The 20574-nt window shown below is 41.1% G+C and overlaps 1 protein-coding gene across 20 annotated transcripts in view; it reads right to left on the bottom strand.

Moving 5' to 3' along the window:
* Positions 1–399: 399 nt before the first annotated feature.
* CaMKII (Calcium/calmodulin-dependent protein kinase II) overlaps positions 400–20574 on the bottom strand; it is a 284190-nt gene continuing 264015 nt past the window's right edge. For 15 of the 20 annotated variants that reach the window (XM_075693225.1, XM_075693258.1, XM_075693275.1 and 12 more), the window contains 3 exons: positions 13917–14011; positions 7068–7182; positions 400–4797 (listed from right to left, as the gene is read on the bottom strand). In XM_075693225.1, the coding sequence (XP_075549340.1) occupies positions 4665–4797; positions 7068–7182; positions 13917–14011 (343 nt within the window). In that variant the 3' untranslated portion in view covers positions 400–4664. The remainder of the gene's footprint in view (positions 4798–7067; positions 7183–13916; positions 14012–20574) is intronic. The other 5 variants (XM_075693250.1, XM_075693363.1, XM_075693234.1 and 2 more) reach the window with 3 other exon arrangements.

Here is a 20574-nt window from a genome sequence, read left to right as displayed (position 1 = left end):
CTTCTGATGTGAAGATATTGTCGACGCGGCATGAAACCGTATCATTCATCGCAGACTCCCAAATTTATCGAAATAAGTTTTCTCCTTTAAATTCGCTTTTTTCGATCGCTGGATAACTCAGAAAGTTCTGCGGCCCCTTTCCTTGGAAGAAAAATCGATCAGTGACTGTACTTTGCATAAAAGGTGAAATTTAGATACAACGAAATTTCGATATAACGAAGAAAATTGTCGATTTTACCTACTTCGTTATATCGAGGTTTAACTGTACTTGCCATTCAGGTCATGTGACAGCAGCACTGTCTTGCAAATATGGCTGAGTGTGCTACTCTTAGACAATATCGATGTGCGCAGTGTGTGTGTTTCCGAACGCATCAATGTCCAATTACAAACTGCTACGGCCAAGATTGAAGAACCAATTTTTATTGTTAAAAGATGGAGATTGTAGGGGAGGTGGTGACACACTGCAATATATATATATCTAGGAAGAAAAGGGACATAGGGGAGGAGCAAAAATAAGCTCCGTAAAGGAGAGTTCACACTGCAGTTAATTCTAGGCTGAATATATTAAAATACAAAATGATACATGTACATGGAACGCGAGTGGAACCTCGTTCAAACAACCAGACTGCAAGCATGTTTCATTTGCACAACTTTACGTAGAATATAGACGCACTCTTTGACACATTAAAGAATGCCCAACGAGCACTCCTCATAAATTTACGGTTTAGTTTATAATGCGGGAGATGCACTTTAGAGAATGAAGTTACTTGAATAGGAATCTAGCTCTCTTTTGCGCTGTTGTCTATAGAGATTTACAAAAGCTTACACTCACTATAAGCCTGAACAGTCCACTGAAGTCTATACTCAGACATTCATTTGTGAAACATGCTCAAATTACAACCAAGTGATGGAGCATCATTCAGCTGTTACAGAGTTACCTTTCAACAACTGGAACAGCAGAGGCTTGAAAACAGCATCAACAGGCCACATACAGAGAGGTGCACTAATGCACAGAGCATAGCAGGTTTTGCATTCTTCACTTGTGCACCTCCCTTTGTGCCAGTTCTCAGGTTTGTTATTCACACTTGAGGAACTAGGTAGCACAAGATGCTCAAACTTCAATCTATAGTCACATTGAAGCTCGTACCTGTCTACCTACAAAGTTGTAATTGTTGACCACATGCCAGATGTCGAAAGTGTCTTGAGGCAAGCGGTAAGAAGCTGTTGCTGCTGCTTATAAAATATTGAAAAAAACCATTCACCGAGTAATGTGTTAATGCAAATCACCTAAAGGCCAAGTGTGCTTGTCTTCAAAGACATGAAAAGGAATAAATGTGTACCACAACCTTCTATTTAACGAATATGCAAGATGTAATGCATATTATGCATGTTTGCACTGTTACATTAATTTAAAGGCAGTTGCACAAGGCTGTGCATAAAGTGGCCTAGATGGAGATGCTGCCTGTGTAAAGTTAGCAGTATATTTTTAATTGAAAGCTCTTGTCCACCTCCTCAACGCAGCTACAAGTCACTCCATTCTTCTAGAAAATGTTTAGCACTGTACACCCGCCATACTACAGAAGAGAGGGCATATTTATAGAAATGCACTCTACTTTTCCATGCAAACTAATTCACATTATTTCTTCAGACAGTCTCGCAAAGCTGCTTGTGCCCTCAAGCTAAAAAGATGAGTTAAATCTAGCAGAGGTATTGAACAGTGCCTGGGACAAAGATTGCACTCTTGGCTCTTTGCTATCAAGGCAGAACTGGAGCTGCAGCTGTCAGTTAACTATTATCCAACTGTCCAAGTAAATTTTTGTTGTGCCATAAGAACCGAACATTTTTCCCCCATCTAAGTTGAATGCTAGCAGATGTGATTTACAGTTCCAAATTATATACTATACCTTTTCAACATTAACAAGCACATACAACAAACATGAGTATGGAAATAGATGTCGTGAATCTTGATTTAGCAAACTGTGATATCCAGAACAAGTTTAAGTGGGACAAAAGGTCTTGCGCTGTGGTTGAATGGGTTTTGGTTTACCAGAACATTGCAAGCAACCATCCTCCTCAATGTCTCCATAGAGTATGTGAACTACATGCACGGGTTGACATAGCTTTGTAAAACACGACTGCAGGCAGAGGAACAAAAGGCATGTGCATGTGACACAGTCAGTGTTCTTTGAATTAAAGGGATGCTGAACATATCCAGCTTTAAAATATAAGCTTAGCATGAGCTTGTACTAAACACACAAAGAAAGCTTAAAATAATCCTTTAAAAAGTAAAAATAAAATAATATGCTTTTATTATTCATAAGCAATAGAGGGAACTATAGGTACATCTAAATGATGAATTTTAGCTTGTCAAACAACTAATTTGGATGTGTAAAGGCACCCAAGAAAAAAAGTGCTGCATGGCCAATGTTCCTTTAACATATCGTTATCAGTCTGCTCAAATGGAGTTTTTGGAAAACTGTTCACAAGCATGAAGCTCTTGTTCCTGATTAATGCAAAACATTTACTAACAAAGTTTGCATTTTAAACATAATGAAGAAAAAAAAAAAGAGTGCACCAAGGAATGAAAACAAATTTGTTAGGATAGTGTATAATCTTTAATTTATAAATATCAGGCTCAATATAAAGAACTCTTCATGGCTGCACATTTCTCTTGTTTCCATGAGGTATGTGCACCATAACAAAAACTTGTTATAAAACTTTGTCAACAAAAACAAGCACAAACAAAATAAAAACATGCAAATACCAGTTTCAAGAAAAGAATGCACATTTTCGATACAAGGAGGAAAGCCGACTGCACTGTGATACAGAAGAATGTGGGAGGTGCAGGAAAGCACACAACTGTGCATGTCTCAGAGCCCGACATCACATCACAAATGCAAAACGAGGTTGGGAGAGCCCATGGAGAAAGCGTATCCAAGCGAACAGCACCAGAGACGGGGGAGGGGGGTTGGATGCTCTTTTTGTCCTCTTTGACAAGAGCGAAAGAAGCCAAACAGGTATCACAGTGCACAATACATGCACAAAGACGCACGAGATTGAAACTTTTTTTTTCTTGAAGAAGGGCTGCACTAGTGCACCTTGCAGCATGCGGCACCTAAAGCTCACTCTAAGTGCTGCAGCTACAGCCCTTGGCCACACACAGAGATGTGGCCTCTGGCTACAGACATGACAAGAGGTAGCTCAGTCCCCTTCTCTGTCTCAGCCTCACCACTGATACTACACTCCTGTGGCAAAGGCAATGACAACAAAAGGCTTGGTATTCTGGCCACAGTCACCAGAACCTTGCAACAAAAAAGTCTGGCATGTGCAGTCATCACAAACGTGCCTGCAACTGTGGATGCAAGATCCCTTGTGCCACAAGAGTGAGAAAGGAACAACAACAACAACAACAAAAGAATGATTCTGCCATGTTCATCACAGCACATGCTGCATTTTTCTCTGCTTCAGAGACATGTTTATGATGCTTGCAGAAAAAGTGTTTTGCTGTGTGCAGAAGAAAAGCTGTGAGGTGCAACTACCCTCAATGTAAGCCTTACATTTTCTATAATGCCAGTGCAACCACAGCTATTAAGATATGCACCTAAAACACTGCACTATGCAAGCACAGCTTTCATGCGACAGGTTTAGGTGCCTGCGATGCAAGGTGTCTTCACGTACTGAAGTTTCTTTCCATTAACACAACAGGATACACAGCTCAAAAGGAAAGCCTCTCTCTCAGGAAAGAACATTCTCTGCTTTCACTTCATTGAGTATGTAACCAATAAAAAAAAAAGAGAAGTTTACAGATCAGCTAACTACATAGTGAGTGTAGTATAGGAAAGGCAATTCATGACTGAGTACATGTCTTTAGGCATACGGGAGCAACAAGTGCAATGGATAAAACACTCCAGCTGAAATGGTAATGTGGTACATTGACCTTCAGTTGCCAAAAGGGTAATTGAGGTCAAGCCTTAAGATTGGGCGCATCCATGTCCATGACAGCTCTTGGACACCTCTATTAAAGGGTCAAACCTGTAGAAGTAATAGTTCACGCACAGTGCTTTGAATAAGAACAGAAATCTGGCATGACAGAAAAAAAAAAGAATGTAACAATGGGCCTGAGAGGAAGCAGTTTACACTCACACTAGGAGAAGAAAACAAAAGGTTCAGCTGCAGTGGAGAGCTGAGGCCAGCCCAGCAACTTTCAAGAGGGCAACATTTTAGCCCATTTATACATGGCCCTAGCTAAGGTGATAGTGCAAAGGCTCTAAAGTGTGCAAGAACCTCCCACATCTGGCTGTAGTGCAGGCAGGCTGCCAGCCTGCAGCTGCTACATTCACCAGTAGATGGACCCAGGGAAAACAACTGCCTGTGATGCCCAATGCAGAGTCTACCTCAACAACCTGACTCACTCCATAGTACACAGACTGCACCACTGGCTTTGTTTAAGCTTCAGCACCCAGCACTGCTGCTGATAGGACCAGACCACAGACATGAACTGGAGGCGGGTGTCTCTTTCTTGGTGTGGGCTGTCAGAACTGTCGCGCGGGCGAGTATGACAACTTGCAGAGGTACAAAAAAAGGGGAGAAAAAAAAAAAAAAACGGAGGTGGGGGAAGGACGTGAGTGGAACCAGAAGAAGCCAAAGTTCTAGCAGGGTCCTGGCTACTTGGCCGCAGGGTCAGGGTGCATGCCAGCAGAGTTTCCCGAGCGGTGGAAGTGGATGTTCTGCCACTTGGTGTCCTTTCGGTGCCAAACACGAGTCTCCTCTGTCTGTCGTGTACGTGGAATGCCCGCCCTGCAACAGGGACGCACCCTTTAACTCGCATTTCAGGTGACACATTTGGTTAGGAAGCTATGAAAATGAGTGACACTGCATTTTATAGTCCACATGTCCTGCACAATAAACACAAACATACGAGCATACCAGTTCAGCAAAATGCATCTTATATCCATGCCAAAAAGCAGTGTATAAGCACAGCTGAGAAAACTTGTGCAAGCTTAGTGAAGTAATGCATTTACTAATTAGAGCAGCTAGTTCAAAATGCACATGACTCTTGAATTCTGTTGGATATATATCTCGGCACTGTGCAGAAGTTGTACACACCTATGTAACACCATTTACCAAGTAATGAAGTTTAGTGTCCCAAAGCAAAACATGAGTTATGAGAGATGCATAGTACATAGGGAGCTCCGAACTAATTCTGGCCACCTGAAGCTCTTTAATGTGCATCCAAAACATGGTACACGAAGTGATCTTACAGTGAAGCTGTTAGAACCTCGCTGGGTTTCTCATTGCGGCGGCAGCTTCGCCGAGCCGAGGGAGAGAGTGAAAGCAGAGTATAGAAGTAGCATTGCGCAGCATAGCGATGTGGCGAGGTTGGGTGGAGCATAGCGGGAGAGAAGGCGTGGCGTGCACACGAACGAGGAACGCGGCCCGGATGCATGCCCTCTCCTGCAGTGCGGGATGCAGGGGAGTCAGGCGAGGGACAAGGAGCGTTCTTCTCCGGCGGCTGCTAGGGTGCCTCAATGTCCCCCTCACCCGCTGCTCTGTACAGAGTAGAGACAACCGTGGCATCTACTACGATACTGGCCATGCGAATCGCGGATGCTGTAGTTGACACCTTTGGCGGACGCCGTAGGAACACGTTGCCAGCGCTCGTGTCTCTTGTGTGCGATTTGACACTACTTTACTGGCCTTCCCCCCCGCTCCACTGGTCTCTGGTGTTTGCGATAGCAGAGCCACGCATAATTTTTTCAATTAGACCCCTATTGAAATGGTCATGGCAAATTGAAATCGAATCTGCGACCTTGTGCTCAGTGCAAAGCACCACAGTAGTAGTAGTAGTAGTAGTCTATTGTATTAAGAACAAAAGGATGAAGGCAATGAAGGGCAATGTGGACACCTGAGCTGTCCTGTGGCTGTGGGAATGATACAGGCTAAGAGAAAAGATGGGGGGGGGGGGTAGTTACATTAAATAGACCTAAGAAAGTACACCTAGCCACCATGGTAGGTTTGATGCCTCTGCACTTAGCACAGGAATCAGCAGCAACATGGCAGTACAAAAGTTAAAAGCAGTTTGAGATTGAATGTCTAGGAGCATGCACAACCTAAAAGACATTGTGAACTGCTTTTCACGAGTGGTGACGTTGATAAGTGACTTCATTTAAACTAATATGAACTCGGCCTTATGGTGCTTGTAGCCTCGTTGAACTACGATGCCATAGATTGAGGTGTATGGGCTGATGATGCATGCCCAATTTCTTCACAACAAATGGTGCACTTACTGAGTGTTCGAGATACTGTTCCTCTTCCGCTGTCAGTTAAGGAGTCATGTGAAACTGAGAATTCAGCAAAGGCATTTGGTATTTATAGAGTTGTACCAGTCACTACACAGCTTATGAAGTCACATCATTGGCTGATATTATCCGAGGTTGGTTAAAAGAGTTTTTTTTTTTTTTCATACCAAATGACGTGACTAATTGTACATATTTTAAGCCCACAAGCTCGATTTCATTGCCCTGCGGCACAGTGAGACAGTGCCCTGCAGTGCCCTGGCAGCTAGGATATATAGTAAGTTCCCTTACAGATGGGTTGGCCTATCTATAGTTCCACTCAAATAAAAATTTGCAATGGTGATAGCGTGGTGCTATTAACAAGTAACATGCCACCAAGAGACACTTTCTTTTGTCTGTCACCAGCAACAGTCATATGTATCGGGGCCCAATCATGGACTGCTCTGCTGCTACACCACATATGACACCATGCATATGACTTTGGTGGCACAAATTCAAGGATTTATCTGTTTAGTTGCATTGTTCTTGGCAGCTATTGACCTACTTTTGCATTGTAAACAGAGCTTAGAGAGGGCAAGCTATTTCAGTGCATAAAGTTACATTAGAGTCTCTTCAATGTTAATGCTCAGCACTTCTTTTTTTTTGGAATCAGAATTTATTATTACAAGTTCGGTCATATTACAGGCATTTAGTATACAGAAGGAGGTCATCAGACTGTATTGGGACCGCCTGAACTCTAATTTTGTATTGAGAATGACTGCAAGGGCCCACCTGTCGATGTACTGCATCAGACGAATGTAAGCAATGCAGGCGGCATCATCTCCTAGTAGATGCACAGTAGGGTTTATTATCGTTGTGTTCTGCGACTTGTAGCTCTTTCCTGCACCTGTAAGACAAAATGCAAAATTAGTTGCTCAATGCTAGCAAATCATTTTGAACCTATATGCAGAAATTTACTTCCCCACCACAATATTCTTTGGTTGATAGTTATTTCAGCTAAAGTGCATATTTTGTGCAGAGTATGTATCTGGGCTTCCATTCACAGTACCATGCTCTCTACAAGTCTAAGAAACTGTGCTTTAAACAAACACCTCCAAATTCAATCTTAACAAATATTGTAAATAAAGCTACCAATTGTCTCTGATACCAAAGGAAGTGAGAAATGTGTTGACAAAAATTAATAGCAAGAAAAAAATCCCATTTGAGACATTTAGCATGATGGCCAAACACTATGCAAGCTGAAAAAGATTAAGAGAGCATACAACAGCACAAAGAAAAAACAAGTATGCCTTCATAGATGTAAGTCTCACCCAGATTGTTGAATTCCAGGAATTGGTGAAGCAATATGCAAAGCACAGGAGAGAGTCAATCAGCAAGATCATTTTCTACTCAGCACCAAGCTTCACATGGATGAGGCATATCAAAATTTTCGGTAACTCTCTAGACAATTCCTGTAATTTTCTGTCTAATTGGATTATTAGAGTTGACAGAAAGCTTCAAAACAAAGGAACAGAAAAGGCACAGTCAGTGTATGTTGTGTAAAATAATAAAATAAGCCATTCCTGCTTTAGTTACAGACTACACACACAGTTATTCACTGCTATGCTTGCGACAAAAAGAAAAAAAAATAATATTAAGCTGAATGTTTGGTACTGCACAAGCATGCAAAGCGAGTTATACAAAACAAGATACTATGTGTTAGTATTATTCAGGTATTTTTTTTTTTTTTTTGCAGAACATGTATTCTTGTTGAAGTAATTTTTCCCAGAACAGTCCCTGTGCAAGGTAGCAAGTGCCACCACCACACCTCATCACATACTGTTGCCATTCCTGCTCATAAGTGCATTAACCCAATCACTGCAGTGTACGGCACCCGCTCCTATGCCCTCCATAAGGCCCACCTTTATGTAGGACCCAATTCAACTTCCAAATTTCACCTAAAAGAAACGCTGTGCAGCCAAACATATAGATACATTTTGACAACATAAGCCCTGAACAAAGAATACTGTTACAGTGCATTTGGACAGGATCATGCCCACAAGAGGGAGCCGAAGAGGAGGTGGTAGACTGTCTCCTGGAGCTGTGACATTTGCACCAGCCTGCACAATTACCAATAACTTCCCCCTTGTAAATAGCTGCACATACATTTGTGCATCAGGCTTCCTCTTCGAAACAATATGTTCAAGCTGATGATTTACTAGCTTTAGTTTTGGTACTGTTGCAGTACCTAATGATTTGCTGGCTCTGGTAGCAAACTAGTGCTCAATCATGAGCTAAAACCTGTTTGGGGCTTGTAAGCAACAGTAAATGTGGTGGCCAATTTGCCATTTCTTTTTGAACAATAAGGATCATGAAATAGTCATCTGAACAATACAAAATAAGTGCAGAGACAGCAGACTCGTTAAATTTAACATTACTGCTAAGATTAACCACCAACTATGCATAATGCAGATGCTGCGTACAAAAATCTGCAAAACATCAAGGGCATGGCATCAGCAAATTTGGTGGGTGCCCAAAAGTTAAAAGAGTACATATAAAACTTGATTGGATAAGCTTTTTCATTCTGAGAGTGAATGAATATCTTATCACGTGTCTTACCACTTGCATATCAAACAAAATGCTCGCCACGTATATATACCGTATTTACTAGCAGAATGATCATACTTTTTTGTCCAAAAAATTGATGCAAATTCAAGGATGTGATCACGTGGGTTTTTTTCGCGATAGAAAAACTATTTTTTTTTTTCATCCCGTATTTGCTGCAGGATGACAGCAGGTCAACAAACAGGCGGCTGCCGCTGTAACAGTGTGGGACACCAAAATTAAAATGACGGCTGGCGGAACAAGCCGAACGCCATGCCAAACGCTATATTTTTTCTTCTCGTGAGTACATTACGTGTATTGCAACAGTTTCTTCCATATCAGTAATGAATAATATTGTTAATATCGGCAAGTTTGCGGCAATAACGTAGCCATGTCCACTTTGAGGGGACAGAAAAAGAGATGGGCGCACTTAGCTGACAGTGACATAGAAACACATGGCAGGCATGCTGCAAAAATCGCGGCATTTGTCTTCACTACTATCCTAATACAGCATGTTTCTGCTAAGGGTGGGCGAATATCTTAGCTGTGTTACAAGCGTCGGCGTATGAATAGGGTACACTTCTAGCGTATCAGTGTAAATGTGGCTACTATCGTTGCCGCTCGCGATTTGTCGCGGGCCCATGAATGCAAACGAGAGGAAGCGAAAGGCGCCCTTTTTTGTTCTTGTTGGCCACAACCATTACAAAGCCTACAAACAATAAAGCCAAGGCAAGTTTGGTTGTAGCTTTTTTTTTTTTTCATGGAAATGCGGAAAGTGCTGAAAGGAATGAAATGGGGTATCTGCTTAAGAATGTTTGGTGCATGCAGACTGCTTGGTATGTCTTGAAAGAGTCGTTCACAAAGCATTCGACAACTTTCGACAGATGATAAGCGCGATCTTCATTAGCTAGACTTGGCACATGACATAGCGCTGCGGCAAGTTCGGGCTGCAATCATTACATGGGAAAGAAGAAAAATCGAATTTTGATGATAAAATTCAGGGGTGCAATCATTACGCGAGTGCAATCATTATATGCAAGTAAATACGGTAACCAAACTAGTTAGCTGTGTCTGCCTGAGATAAATTTTCCGAAGGGCTTCTAACCAGACAAGGCTTTCTTTATTATTTAACTGAACTCCTTGCCAGTTTGTTAGCTTTTGTGATACCATACTTCTCCAGCAAATTCGTCATGCATATTAAAATTCATTTGGCCAAGGACCACTTTAGGCTGATTGACCCACAGCTGTACTATCTAGAATCATTATCTGGAAGAAGGGGTTGGCATACTTCAATTCAAGAGGATTAACAAATTGAAACTCATTCATAAGGGTTATCTTTGCTAAAATCTTGAGAAAGCACAGGTCATTCAGTTCTTAGATCAATTATCCATTGCTGTTTTGCTTGCAGGTTCAATAAGGCTTACTCCTGGGCGAATTGGTTATGGTCAATGTTAGCACTAATACAACACATTAAACATAGAGGAAGACAGAATGGGTGCAAGTCCTGTGCTGTTCTATGCATTGTCTTTCAGCACCAATATGTTACTGTCAATGCGGAAGGTCTTCACAGAGCGATCCATCTTGTGTGTTATGCCAATTCAACGTCTCAATCAGACAGAATCTCACAATATATGAGGGGGTGCTCAAGAATGACTGGGATGTTTTTCTCTTGCAAAGATGTTTTTAAAGGAGCCCTGAACCACCCCTTGGGCTTGGTGAAAAAACAGTCCGCGGATAGTATATGCTGCTGTGAACATCTCAGCCTAATTTTGCAGTCATCCACAGCCTGTGGATCTCACAAGCGGTGAACGAAGTGACCTTTCTCTCAAACGCTCTCTTTTCAACAGAAGCCTGCTTCTCACTCTTTTCTGGAAGCTTTATTTCATAATATAGCAGATTCCTATATGCGGCTGCTATTGGCCAATAGTTGATATTAATCAAGAAGGGTTTTTGGATCAGTGCGTTTCTTCCTACTGTTACTGTGTATTTTCATTGACACAGTTTAATAAACAGGCAGAAGTAAGCGAAAATCTGCTCACACTTGGCCATGGCTGCCTACGCAGGTCTCGTAGCTGTCGGGTCTCGCTAATTTCGACTAGTTTTGAAAACACACCTAGCCTAGAAACATGCAAAACTTAAGGTGAGACCACACGCACGCTTGCCAGCGCATGCTCACTCCTGGCCACTCCTGGTTAGACGTCTTGGCAGACTTCGCTTAGTAATGATCAAGCTTTTGATAGCGCTTCAAAATGCACAAGTTGCACGTGGCTGCTATCCGTAGGTCAAGGTGGTGCAGGACCAAAGCCGGTCCGCACCACATAGCACAGCCAGACAGGAGCATATGAGCACGAGCACGCACTCTAGCCCTATCGTGCACAAAGCAAATGCTGCAGTTGCATGTAGCTGCAGTCTGCTACGTAGCGTAGATATTGCGGCCGCCACAGTGCGCCGCGATGAGTCCACTGGCTGTGCACACTGTGGCTCGCTGAGGGCAACCATGTTTGGCACGTCGTAGGTGCCGAAATCGGAAATAGTGGCATCTACGTGAACATTCAAAATTAAATTTGAAATGTGTGCCATGGTGATGGTCAGTAGGTGGAGCGTTGTGGGCACACCCCGCACGGTCACAGCCTTCACAATGCAAATCATTGAAGAAGGAGCGGAAGCACCGCAGATGCTATGTTTCATTGCCAATAACTTAGCTTCTGCTGACTGCATTGAAGATCGTTTTGCAGAAAAGCATTTCTGAAATAGTCTAATTTAAGTTCAAATAAATTTTTCGACTTAAATAAAAAATGGTTCAGGGCCCCTTTAGTGGCTATTGAACACAACAGCAACTATCACAAGGTGAAGACCTTCCACATCAGTGCGCCAAGCACTCTATCTCTAAGTAGAATTTTATTGCTTCTGATCTTGCATGTGAATATGTACACAATTGTTGTGCTGTATTTAATAATAGGCCCTTGTGAACAGACAGGGATACAAAGTTGTGTTTTCTCATGTTGTATATGGCTTGTTTTGCTTGTTTCATTTTTACATTTACCATTTCACAGATGTCTCAACGTCTTATATTGACTTCATGAAATTATTTCCAGTTTTCACACTGATGCAAGCTGACAGCAAATCGTTCATGAACTTCATAAATTTCATTTATAAAGGCTATAAATGATTTATAAACGTAGTGAAAACAGGTTTCGCCCTCATTTTGTTTCTGCAATGCACCACAATTATGTGGTATCAAGTGAAACCGTGTTTCCAAGTTCTATGTATCTTGCAATGTCACAGGAATAAATCCACCAAAGTAATGCTAAATGTGCAGTGCTGACGTGCTGCCAAGTCTACATTGTGTGTTAATGAGATTGCATTAAACTTCTTTTCGGCATTTATTGACTTTCTTTATCATTTATATACCTTCTGTCCTTATAACTTGTTGGTCAATTTATAATATTTATGAGTAATTTTTCTTTTCCATTTGCTGGTTACAAAAGCTACAAATGTTGTTTCTTTCTGGTTATGCTTCATAATGTGCTCCACATGCATGTATGCAGCAGAAAATTACTTTAGGAGCTGACCACCCGTCTTATGTAGCAAAAATGTTCCATAGGAAGATTGCTATGCTGAACATGGAGTGACCAATACCACCACACCACAAGGTGTAAAAAGCATACAGGTAGAAATACATGTTCTGCACAAGGCTTAGTGTGATGACCTGTGCACAATCCTGTGTCAGAAAGCAGCTCAAGCTAACTACAATAAACTGCATACATGAAAGCCAAAACTACAACAGATTGAAAGTGCAACAAGCTTGTAGCTTGCACAGCCCTGCTAAGTAGTCTAAGCTCCAACCTTAGGTGTACCACAACATGTAGACTAGCCAGGCAACACATCATCTGACATACTGAAGACGATGTAGGTTGTGGCAACCAACAACAAACTCTGATGCTTACCCTAAAGAAATTATGGTATACTGTGGAAAATATTTTAGAGATTAAAACTGAACACATAAGGACATGAACACATTTGTTGAAAACTACAAGGACAGAGAATTGCTACGAGCATACAAACACGTTTATCTATATAAAATCAAGCCATCAGATTTATTAAACATACATACAAGGTGTCCTATGTAACTTGATCAACATCACAGTTACTTTTTCGTCTGCGAAGATGAAACTACACAATGATGAGAGTTATCTAGCGCAAGCAAATATATATGCTAAATTTTTTTTACAAACGGTTATTTTACCTATGTGCCAAGTGAAGTACACAAGCAGCTGCCTGAAGAGTTTGAAAGTTGTGCAGTTAAAAAAAAAAGAAAACACAGTGCCAAATTAATGAAAGAACAGAAATTATGGTGAACTATTTTACACCCTAACAAAGTGATCAAAATTATAAAGAAACATGACAGTCTTTTGTTTACGAATTACATTAGTGACTGCATGAAAAGAAAGCAAACTGAGGGCCCGATTTTTATTAGTCATATCATAAGAAGCCAACAAACAAAGACACCAGGGACAGTTTAGGGGAAATTACATGTACTTATTAACTGAATTAAAGAAATGATAAATTAACGAAAATGAAAGTGGATGAAAAAAAAAACTGGTCGCAGGTGGGTGCTGCAAGTGCTACAAGATGTTTTGTAACATATGTAAAGTGACCTACCACTGTAGCAACTATACCGTAGCAACTTGCTATTAGTATCAGCCACAACAATGGCAAAAGGGTGACACAAGCAACACTCGTACTGTCGCTCTCCACTCAAGTGCCACATTTCGACACTGAGAGGAGACATGTACGCACAAACACACAAAAATAGCGTGTCACAGATGAATGACAAAGCCCACTTACTACTGGTTGGAGTACTTTAAAGCAGGTTAGACACAGCAGAGGTCATCAAAGCAGATTGTGCTTATATTACAATGTAACTTGAGTCAAGCATGCAGTGCCACACATTAGAGTGCCTCCAGCTACAAAATCTCTACTTAAATTTCAGAGAGTGCCGCTTGCAAAAGCGAGATCAACAGAACCATGCAGTACCATTGTCGAAATAAAACTTGTGGAACTCCATCCCTTCCACTAAGTTACCTAGAGCTTCTGGTTCAAATGCAGTCAAGTGGGGGTCGCACAGCTTTCTGAAAAATGAATACGAAACACTATGTTAAAAGAGTGAAACAAACTGAAAAGCTTAATATGAAACTGATCTCATCCTATGTATATACGCAACCAGATAATATACTGTAAGTAAACGCACACGTACACATGTACACACACATACACATGTACACACACGTGCCTGCGCACACAGTATACATATGTATATGCCCAAGATGTGCTCACTAACATTTAGGCAGCTTGCACATATCAAAGTAGGACTCAATGTAAAACCAATTGCTAATTTACAACTGCTTGATGTAAATCATTTGTATAACAGCCTTTACTTGTACACTTTCTCTAAGATAAGAAAAAGATAATGGTCCTCATGAGGAGGCATCCACCATCACAGTTATCAGGTGTCTGCTTCAATGTCGCCCAAGTCGGAACTAAATCAAAGTATGAGGTTTAATTTCCCAAAGCAACTCACGGGTTATAAATCACGCAGATCCAATGCAATGCTGGAATCTAAATTATGCAAAGCTTGTCTGAGCCAGCAAGGCAGCAGCAGCAGCAGACGACATGAGCACAGCCTCGTCAGCTCTAGCTGTTAGCTGTATGCTTCGTGAGGACAAAGGTGATGTATGATGCTAGTTGAGGGAAAAATTGTGATGCAAGGTGTATGCACAGAAGGGTAGAACACATATTTAAATACATGTAACGCTTCACGCCCCTTGTGTAACTGTGGCACATCCATTCTGGGGAATTTGCCAAGAATGGCTACAGTTATCCATTCGGGTATACATCCAGTGGTACATGCTGCTTATATACCAGGTGTTTCTTTTTATGCGGAACACTTCCTTTTAAAAGAAACTTCCATACCTTGGCCTGTGCCATTTTTACAGATAGGCTACATGGCTAGGTGGACATAAGCAGGAAGAGAAATTCCAGCGATACTTTGGCTAATTACCTAAAATGTGTTAATTAACTTTTTAGGCTCATGGTAAAATTATGAAATTGAAGCCAACAAGTAGTGAAGTCATGTTGGCTTAGCAGAAATAGCGTCCCTTTCAAGGTATGTAGCCTTAACCCTTTCAGGGTCAATGACTTAAATATACGGCGCCACGAACAAGTGCAAAATGGTCGATGCCATATATTTACGCCGCCATCTGTACGTTTAAAAAGTGCGCCAATTTCCTAACTTTTTCTTTCCTGGCATGTGCTGCCACTATGTGGGAATACGCAAAATTTTTTTCTCGCGCCTCCCTCTCTGTTTTCATTGCATGGTTTCTTTCAGAGCTAGTTTGCTCCGGCACGTCTATATACTACCGCTCGTGCATTGGCGCGCGCGTGGCCGGGCAGCGGTTTGGGTTTTGTTCCGCGGGCGGTTTTGGCATCTTGTGCTCGCAAGACTGATGGCTATCTCGTTACTTATCGCTCAAAGGGCGACCGCCTGTTTCTCGTTCGTTTAGTGCTCACAGGGGTGCACATGGGAAGAATGCTGCCGTGCATGCGTTTTCTTTTTTTTTTTTTTTTTTTTTTGAGACTCGCGAGAACTAATTGCCTCGGGCTGGCAATAAGATGAAGGCTAGTGGAAGTTTCTCACACATTTTGCTTTTTTGATGGGCAAACAACCCCATAGTTTTCTTGAGTGCGCTCACCTACCAGTTCGATTACGCTATAGACGTAAATATTAGTGTAAGAACAGGAACATTTGAGGCTTGCGAAATATGCCTGTGTGCGCATTTTCCAAGCCTTGAACTATGTGAATAACAATGCATCAAATTTTTAATTCTTTTAAGTTTATTTCCTTTTTCTATTGTTGTTATTCATGAATAAAGAGCACATATATACCAACGCAAAATATTTTTTCTGCACTTTACGGTCACCCAAGAAAAATTATACATTTTTTTTCGAAATAGGTACCTCAAAAGAATTGGAATCTGCAATAAAAAGAAAAAAAATACACCCTGAGCGGTCGCATATGTCGAAAAAAAAAAAAAAAAGAACATAGACCCCTGAAAGGGTTAAAATGTGCTATGAAATACAGTGGCAGTCTAGTCACCAGTTTCCAAAAGCATGCCTCACACAGTTTGGTACAGTCTTAACTGGAACATCAAGGCAATTTTCTTAGCAGATTTTGGGGACGGATATCACGAAAGTGGTGATAGTCTTCAGATTTCTGCTGCAAGTGAATAACTAAAAAGGGAATAAGCACATTTTAGATATTGAGCAATATTATTGCCGAAATTTTTCTTCTTGCTAATGTGCACTTAGCCATGTAGCCTATCTGCAAGAACGGCAGGCGCAGAGATATGACAGTCGCTTTTGAAAGAAAGTGTTGCACATAAAAGAAATACCTGGTATATCCTCAAATATATGCATCAAAGAAAGAATGACAAACAACAAACTGCAAAGAAGAGGCAAAGAAAGTTTTGTTTTAATAGACGCTGTAGTTCTGGGGCTATGGACTAGTTTCAACTACTGGGATGTTCTTTAGCATGCACTTAGATCTAAATACATGAGGGTTTTGCACTCTGTCCCCACCAGGTTCATACTCTGCGTGTGATTTTATGGGTTATGGTGTTCCTTCCTCTTCTTATTGTTTCAACTTACTTTTCTCTTTCCTGTTTTTTCTCTCTCCTCTTCAAGCAGATGGATGTGGTGTCCATCTTATGAGACAATTGTGCGCCCCCTCCTCTATTTTCTTTCTGTAGTGTTTATGTATGTTTTCATTAATAATAATAACAATAGTAATAATAATAATAATGTAGCCACAACAGCAGGGAATTGAAACCAGGACCTTGCAATCAAGAGAAGAATGCCATAGCCATTGAGCCACTGAGAGGATGAAGTACACTAGCGAAGAGCTTTAAAACTACAGGGTCGAAACGAATCCAAATCTGTGTAACGGTAACAATTATTTTTCCTGTAGCAAACACCAGGCACTAAACGTGAGACTACTTTTTCTGATGACCTAACCAAATAGCCATCAGCAAAGTGTTACTGGTTCAAGCTCTCTGGTAGGCTGAGTGAGATCAGTTTTCAACACTACATTGTGAAACAACCAGCCACATCTGGTCTCTTTCCTCAATGCAAGTGTACCACCATCTACACGTGCATTTCCAAAGGGCCTGCCAGCTGTAAAAGTGCAGTGCTTCCCCCCAACACACACACAGATTTAGAACAGAAATAATTCACACAAGAAAATCGCCAACATTCCTTCATAACACATGTGAGCACACTTCAACATGTGATGCAAGAATGTTTTGCAGGAAGGAATCAGCACATCTGAGCCCACTTTCACCTTCTTCGTAATATGGTTAAAACAAAGAATACAATGTAGGCACTTTGCAGTGAGAAACTGCTTTCTGAAGCGTGTATCAGCACATAAATCAACTGTAACTGGCATGCAAGAGAACCAGCATGCAAATGTTCATAGTATGAGCATCGAGCAACAAAAATACAGTGTAATTCACTTTCAATACTTAACCAAAAAAAAGCTAAGAAATAATAACCTGCTATCATAAGATAACATCTGAACAGGTTGTAAACTGCCACCAAAGAGAAGAGTGATGATGAGAGATGTATGCCACATATATCTAAATATATTTCATATGGGTGTGTGAACAGTACTCGGGATTTCTAATATGAATAAAATAGTCCCTGCTATTCAATTCATATTTGATTTGAGAATTCACTCTTTGAATTTGCTGAATATTAATTTCTTTCGAATATGTAAGGCATAAAAACACTTATGGAAGTCTCAAGGGAGGCAGAATGATTGATGTGAGAATTGCTCCAAATGGTCCTGCTGCAGGATTGCTGGGGTTGGTGCGCTGAGGCACCAGTTTCTGAGCAAATGCACAGGTCAGATAACTTCTGTTCAATAATTTTCATTCATTTAATAAGAATGCCTTGCCATCTACATGCAAATGTATTCTGATTTATTATTTGACCTGTTTCATAATGTTTTCATACTTTTAAAACTATGTACGGGGCTATATTACTATCACACTTCTTTCCATACTACACTGTACATGCATTTAGGTGACATGCCGTTTCCTTGTTTCATCATTGCTATTGACATGGTGTCCCTCAGGCAACTGAAAGCAGCGGTTTATCTTCCGCAAGCTCCTCAGTTGTCTGGGTGCCTAATTGTGAATTGTATTACGTGCATGTGCCAATGCATATAAGCTTGATTCATATATTTACCAATTAAGCTCCATGGAAACTTCATACTTTATGTCGCTTTAGATATGACAAGATATTGTACATTCGATTTGAATAAGAAATTTCACTATTCAAACACTCCTTGTATTTAAGCATTCAATACTGCTTGTGTCACAGTGGCACATGCCAATTTGTACCCATTTCGAAGGATTGGCTAAGAATGGACAGATACCCAGTGGCCCAAGAATGGAATAGACCAAATATGAGATATTCAAGAAAATCAATGAAACCAGTTAACATCATGCACTAAATTATTAAGAAGTCTGTGAGCCTTAGAGATGCCTATGAGCTGACATTATATGCACAAATTTTACGCCGTGAGTTAATGTTTGATTACGCAGAATAGAGAGGCACTTACTAGCACTACTTCATCATTCAAAATTTCGCACTATAAAATGAAGCTTTTTTTGGCACATACCGGAATGGTGTAGCCCAAAAAAATTATGGCAGAACTCTGCCCATGATGACTGTCAACCGTAATGCAAATAGCAATCAAGCAATGTAGCAACAGACCATATCCCTGAAGTCATGTTTATCTAACGTGTAGCAGCAATTCTGAGACTTTCGCAGCTTCAGCTGTATGCCACATACTGTATCGTCCCACATTACTATGGCACTCGTTTGCCATGGTTTCTCATAGGCGTGGAGGCATGACGACGACTGTATGACACCAACGCAGCGCCAATGGAATAACAAAGAAAGAATGATAGCAATAAAACAACAAAGGCGTATAGCAATGATGGCATGATGAGAATTAGATGTAGATTCTTAAATTATGACTATGGTATGATGATGACAACGTGATGATGACGACATGAGGACAATGAGATGTCGACTGTAAGATGACAGTGGTGTGACGATGACGGTATGACAACCACAAGCGGAAATGACGACAATGGCACAACCAAGACGGCATGATGACGATGGCATGACAACGGCAGCATAATCACAGTTGAATGATGACAGCATGATTACAATAAAATGAGAAACAAGGAATACTGTTGATGAATAAGGTATGAAAATGGCATGACGGCAATGCAATGACGATACTGAAGTGATGACAATGGTGAAACGACAGCGTGACAACAATGGCATGACAACAATGGCATGACGACAATGGTATGATGACGAGGGCATGATGGGAGTCGGATGTCGCAGTTACAATGACAACGAAGGAATAATCACAACGCATCCAAATGATGGTATGACAATGAATGTATGACAATGATGGCATGACAACAGCATAGGGACAATGGGATAACAATGAATGTATGATGACAATGGTGTGACGCTGTGTCATAAAACCTGTATGACAACGATGCCATGATGACGGCATGAAGAGAGTTGGATGACGAAGTTGGAGTGATAATTATAGCATGATCACAATGGCATTATGAGGACGGTCTGACTATGAAGGCATGACAGAGGCTGTCTATTGAAGACAGCATGACAAGGGTGGCATATTCACGATGGAATGATGACATTATGATTGCAATACAATGATGAAGAAATGCTGATGTCGATGAAATGACAACGATGGTATGACAACGATGGCACAATGCCAATGAAATGATGCTACTTGAAGTGATGACAATAATAAAATGACAGTGTAACAATGACGGCATGACGACTGTATGACAGCAATGGCGTGAAGATGACTGCATGACGAGAGTAGGATGACAAAGGTGGAAAGACGACGGTGCAACCACCATGATGGCATTACAACCCCAAACGCATAACTAACTAGTGGTCCACGCTATTAGACAACTCGGACCACTAGGTTGGGGTAGAAGGCGTTACGACGGCAGTATGATGACAATGGAACGGCCACGACGGCATCTCGACCAGCAGTACATGCCTAGTGGCCCAAGCAGGTAGCAGGTAGACAAATTGGGTCAATTGTTGAGTGTAAGAATGAATGGATGGATGGATAGATGGATCAATAGATAGATAGATAGATAGATAGATGGATCGATCGATCGATCGATCGATCGATCGATCGATCGATCGATAGATAGATAGATAGATAGATAGATAGATAGATAGATAGATAGATAGATAGATAGATAGATAGAGATAGATAGATAGATAGATAGATAGATAGATAGATAGATAGATAGATAGATAGATAGATAGATAGATAGATAGATAGAAAGGCAGGCAGGCAGGCAGGCTCAAAACATCAATACTTTTTGGGCGAGTTGGTTCATCTCGAAACATATGGGTAACAGCACAAACAGATGACCACAAGAAGGGAAACACGTACACACAAGCGCTGACTAACAGCTGGTTTTATTGGCAAGGATAGCATACCTTACATATGCCAGAGTGAAGCAAGAAAAATGAAGGGGGAAAACATGTCAAGGGTGAT

Source organism: Dermacentor variabilis, chromosome 1, assembly GCF_050947875.1.
Source record: "Dermacentor variabilis isolate Ectoservices chromosome 1, ASM5094787v1, whole genome shotgun sequence".
In the NCBI taxonomy this organism is placed as follows: domain Eukaryota; kingdom Metazoa; phylum Arthropoda; class Arachnida; order Ixodida; family Ixodidae; genus Dermacentor; species Dermacentor variabilis.
The sequence above is the reverse complement of the archived record's forward strand: the minus strand, read 5'-3'. Positions and strand labels throughout refer to the sequence as shown.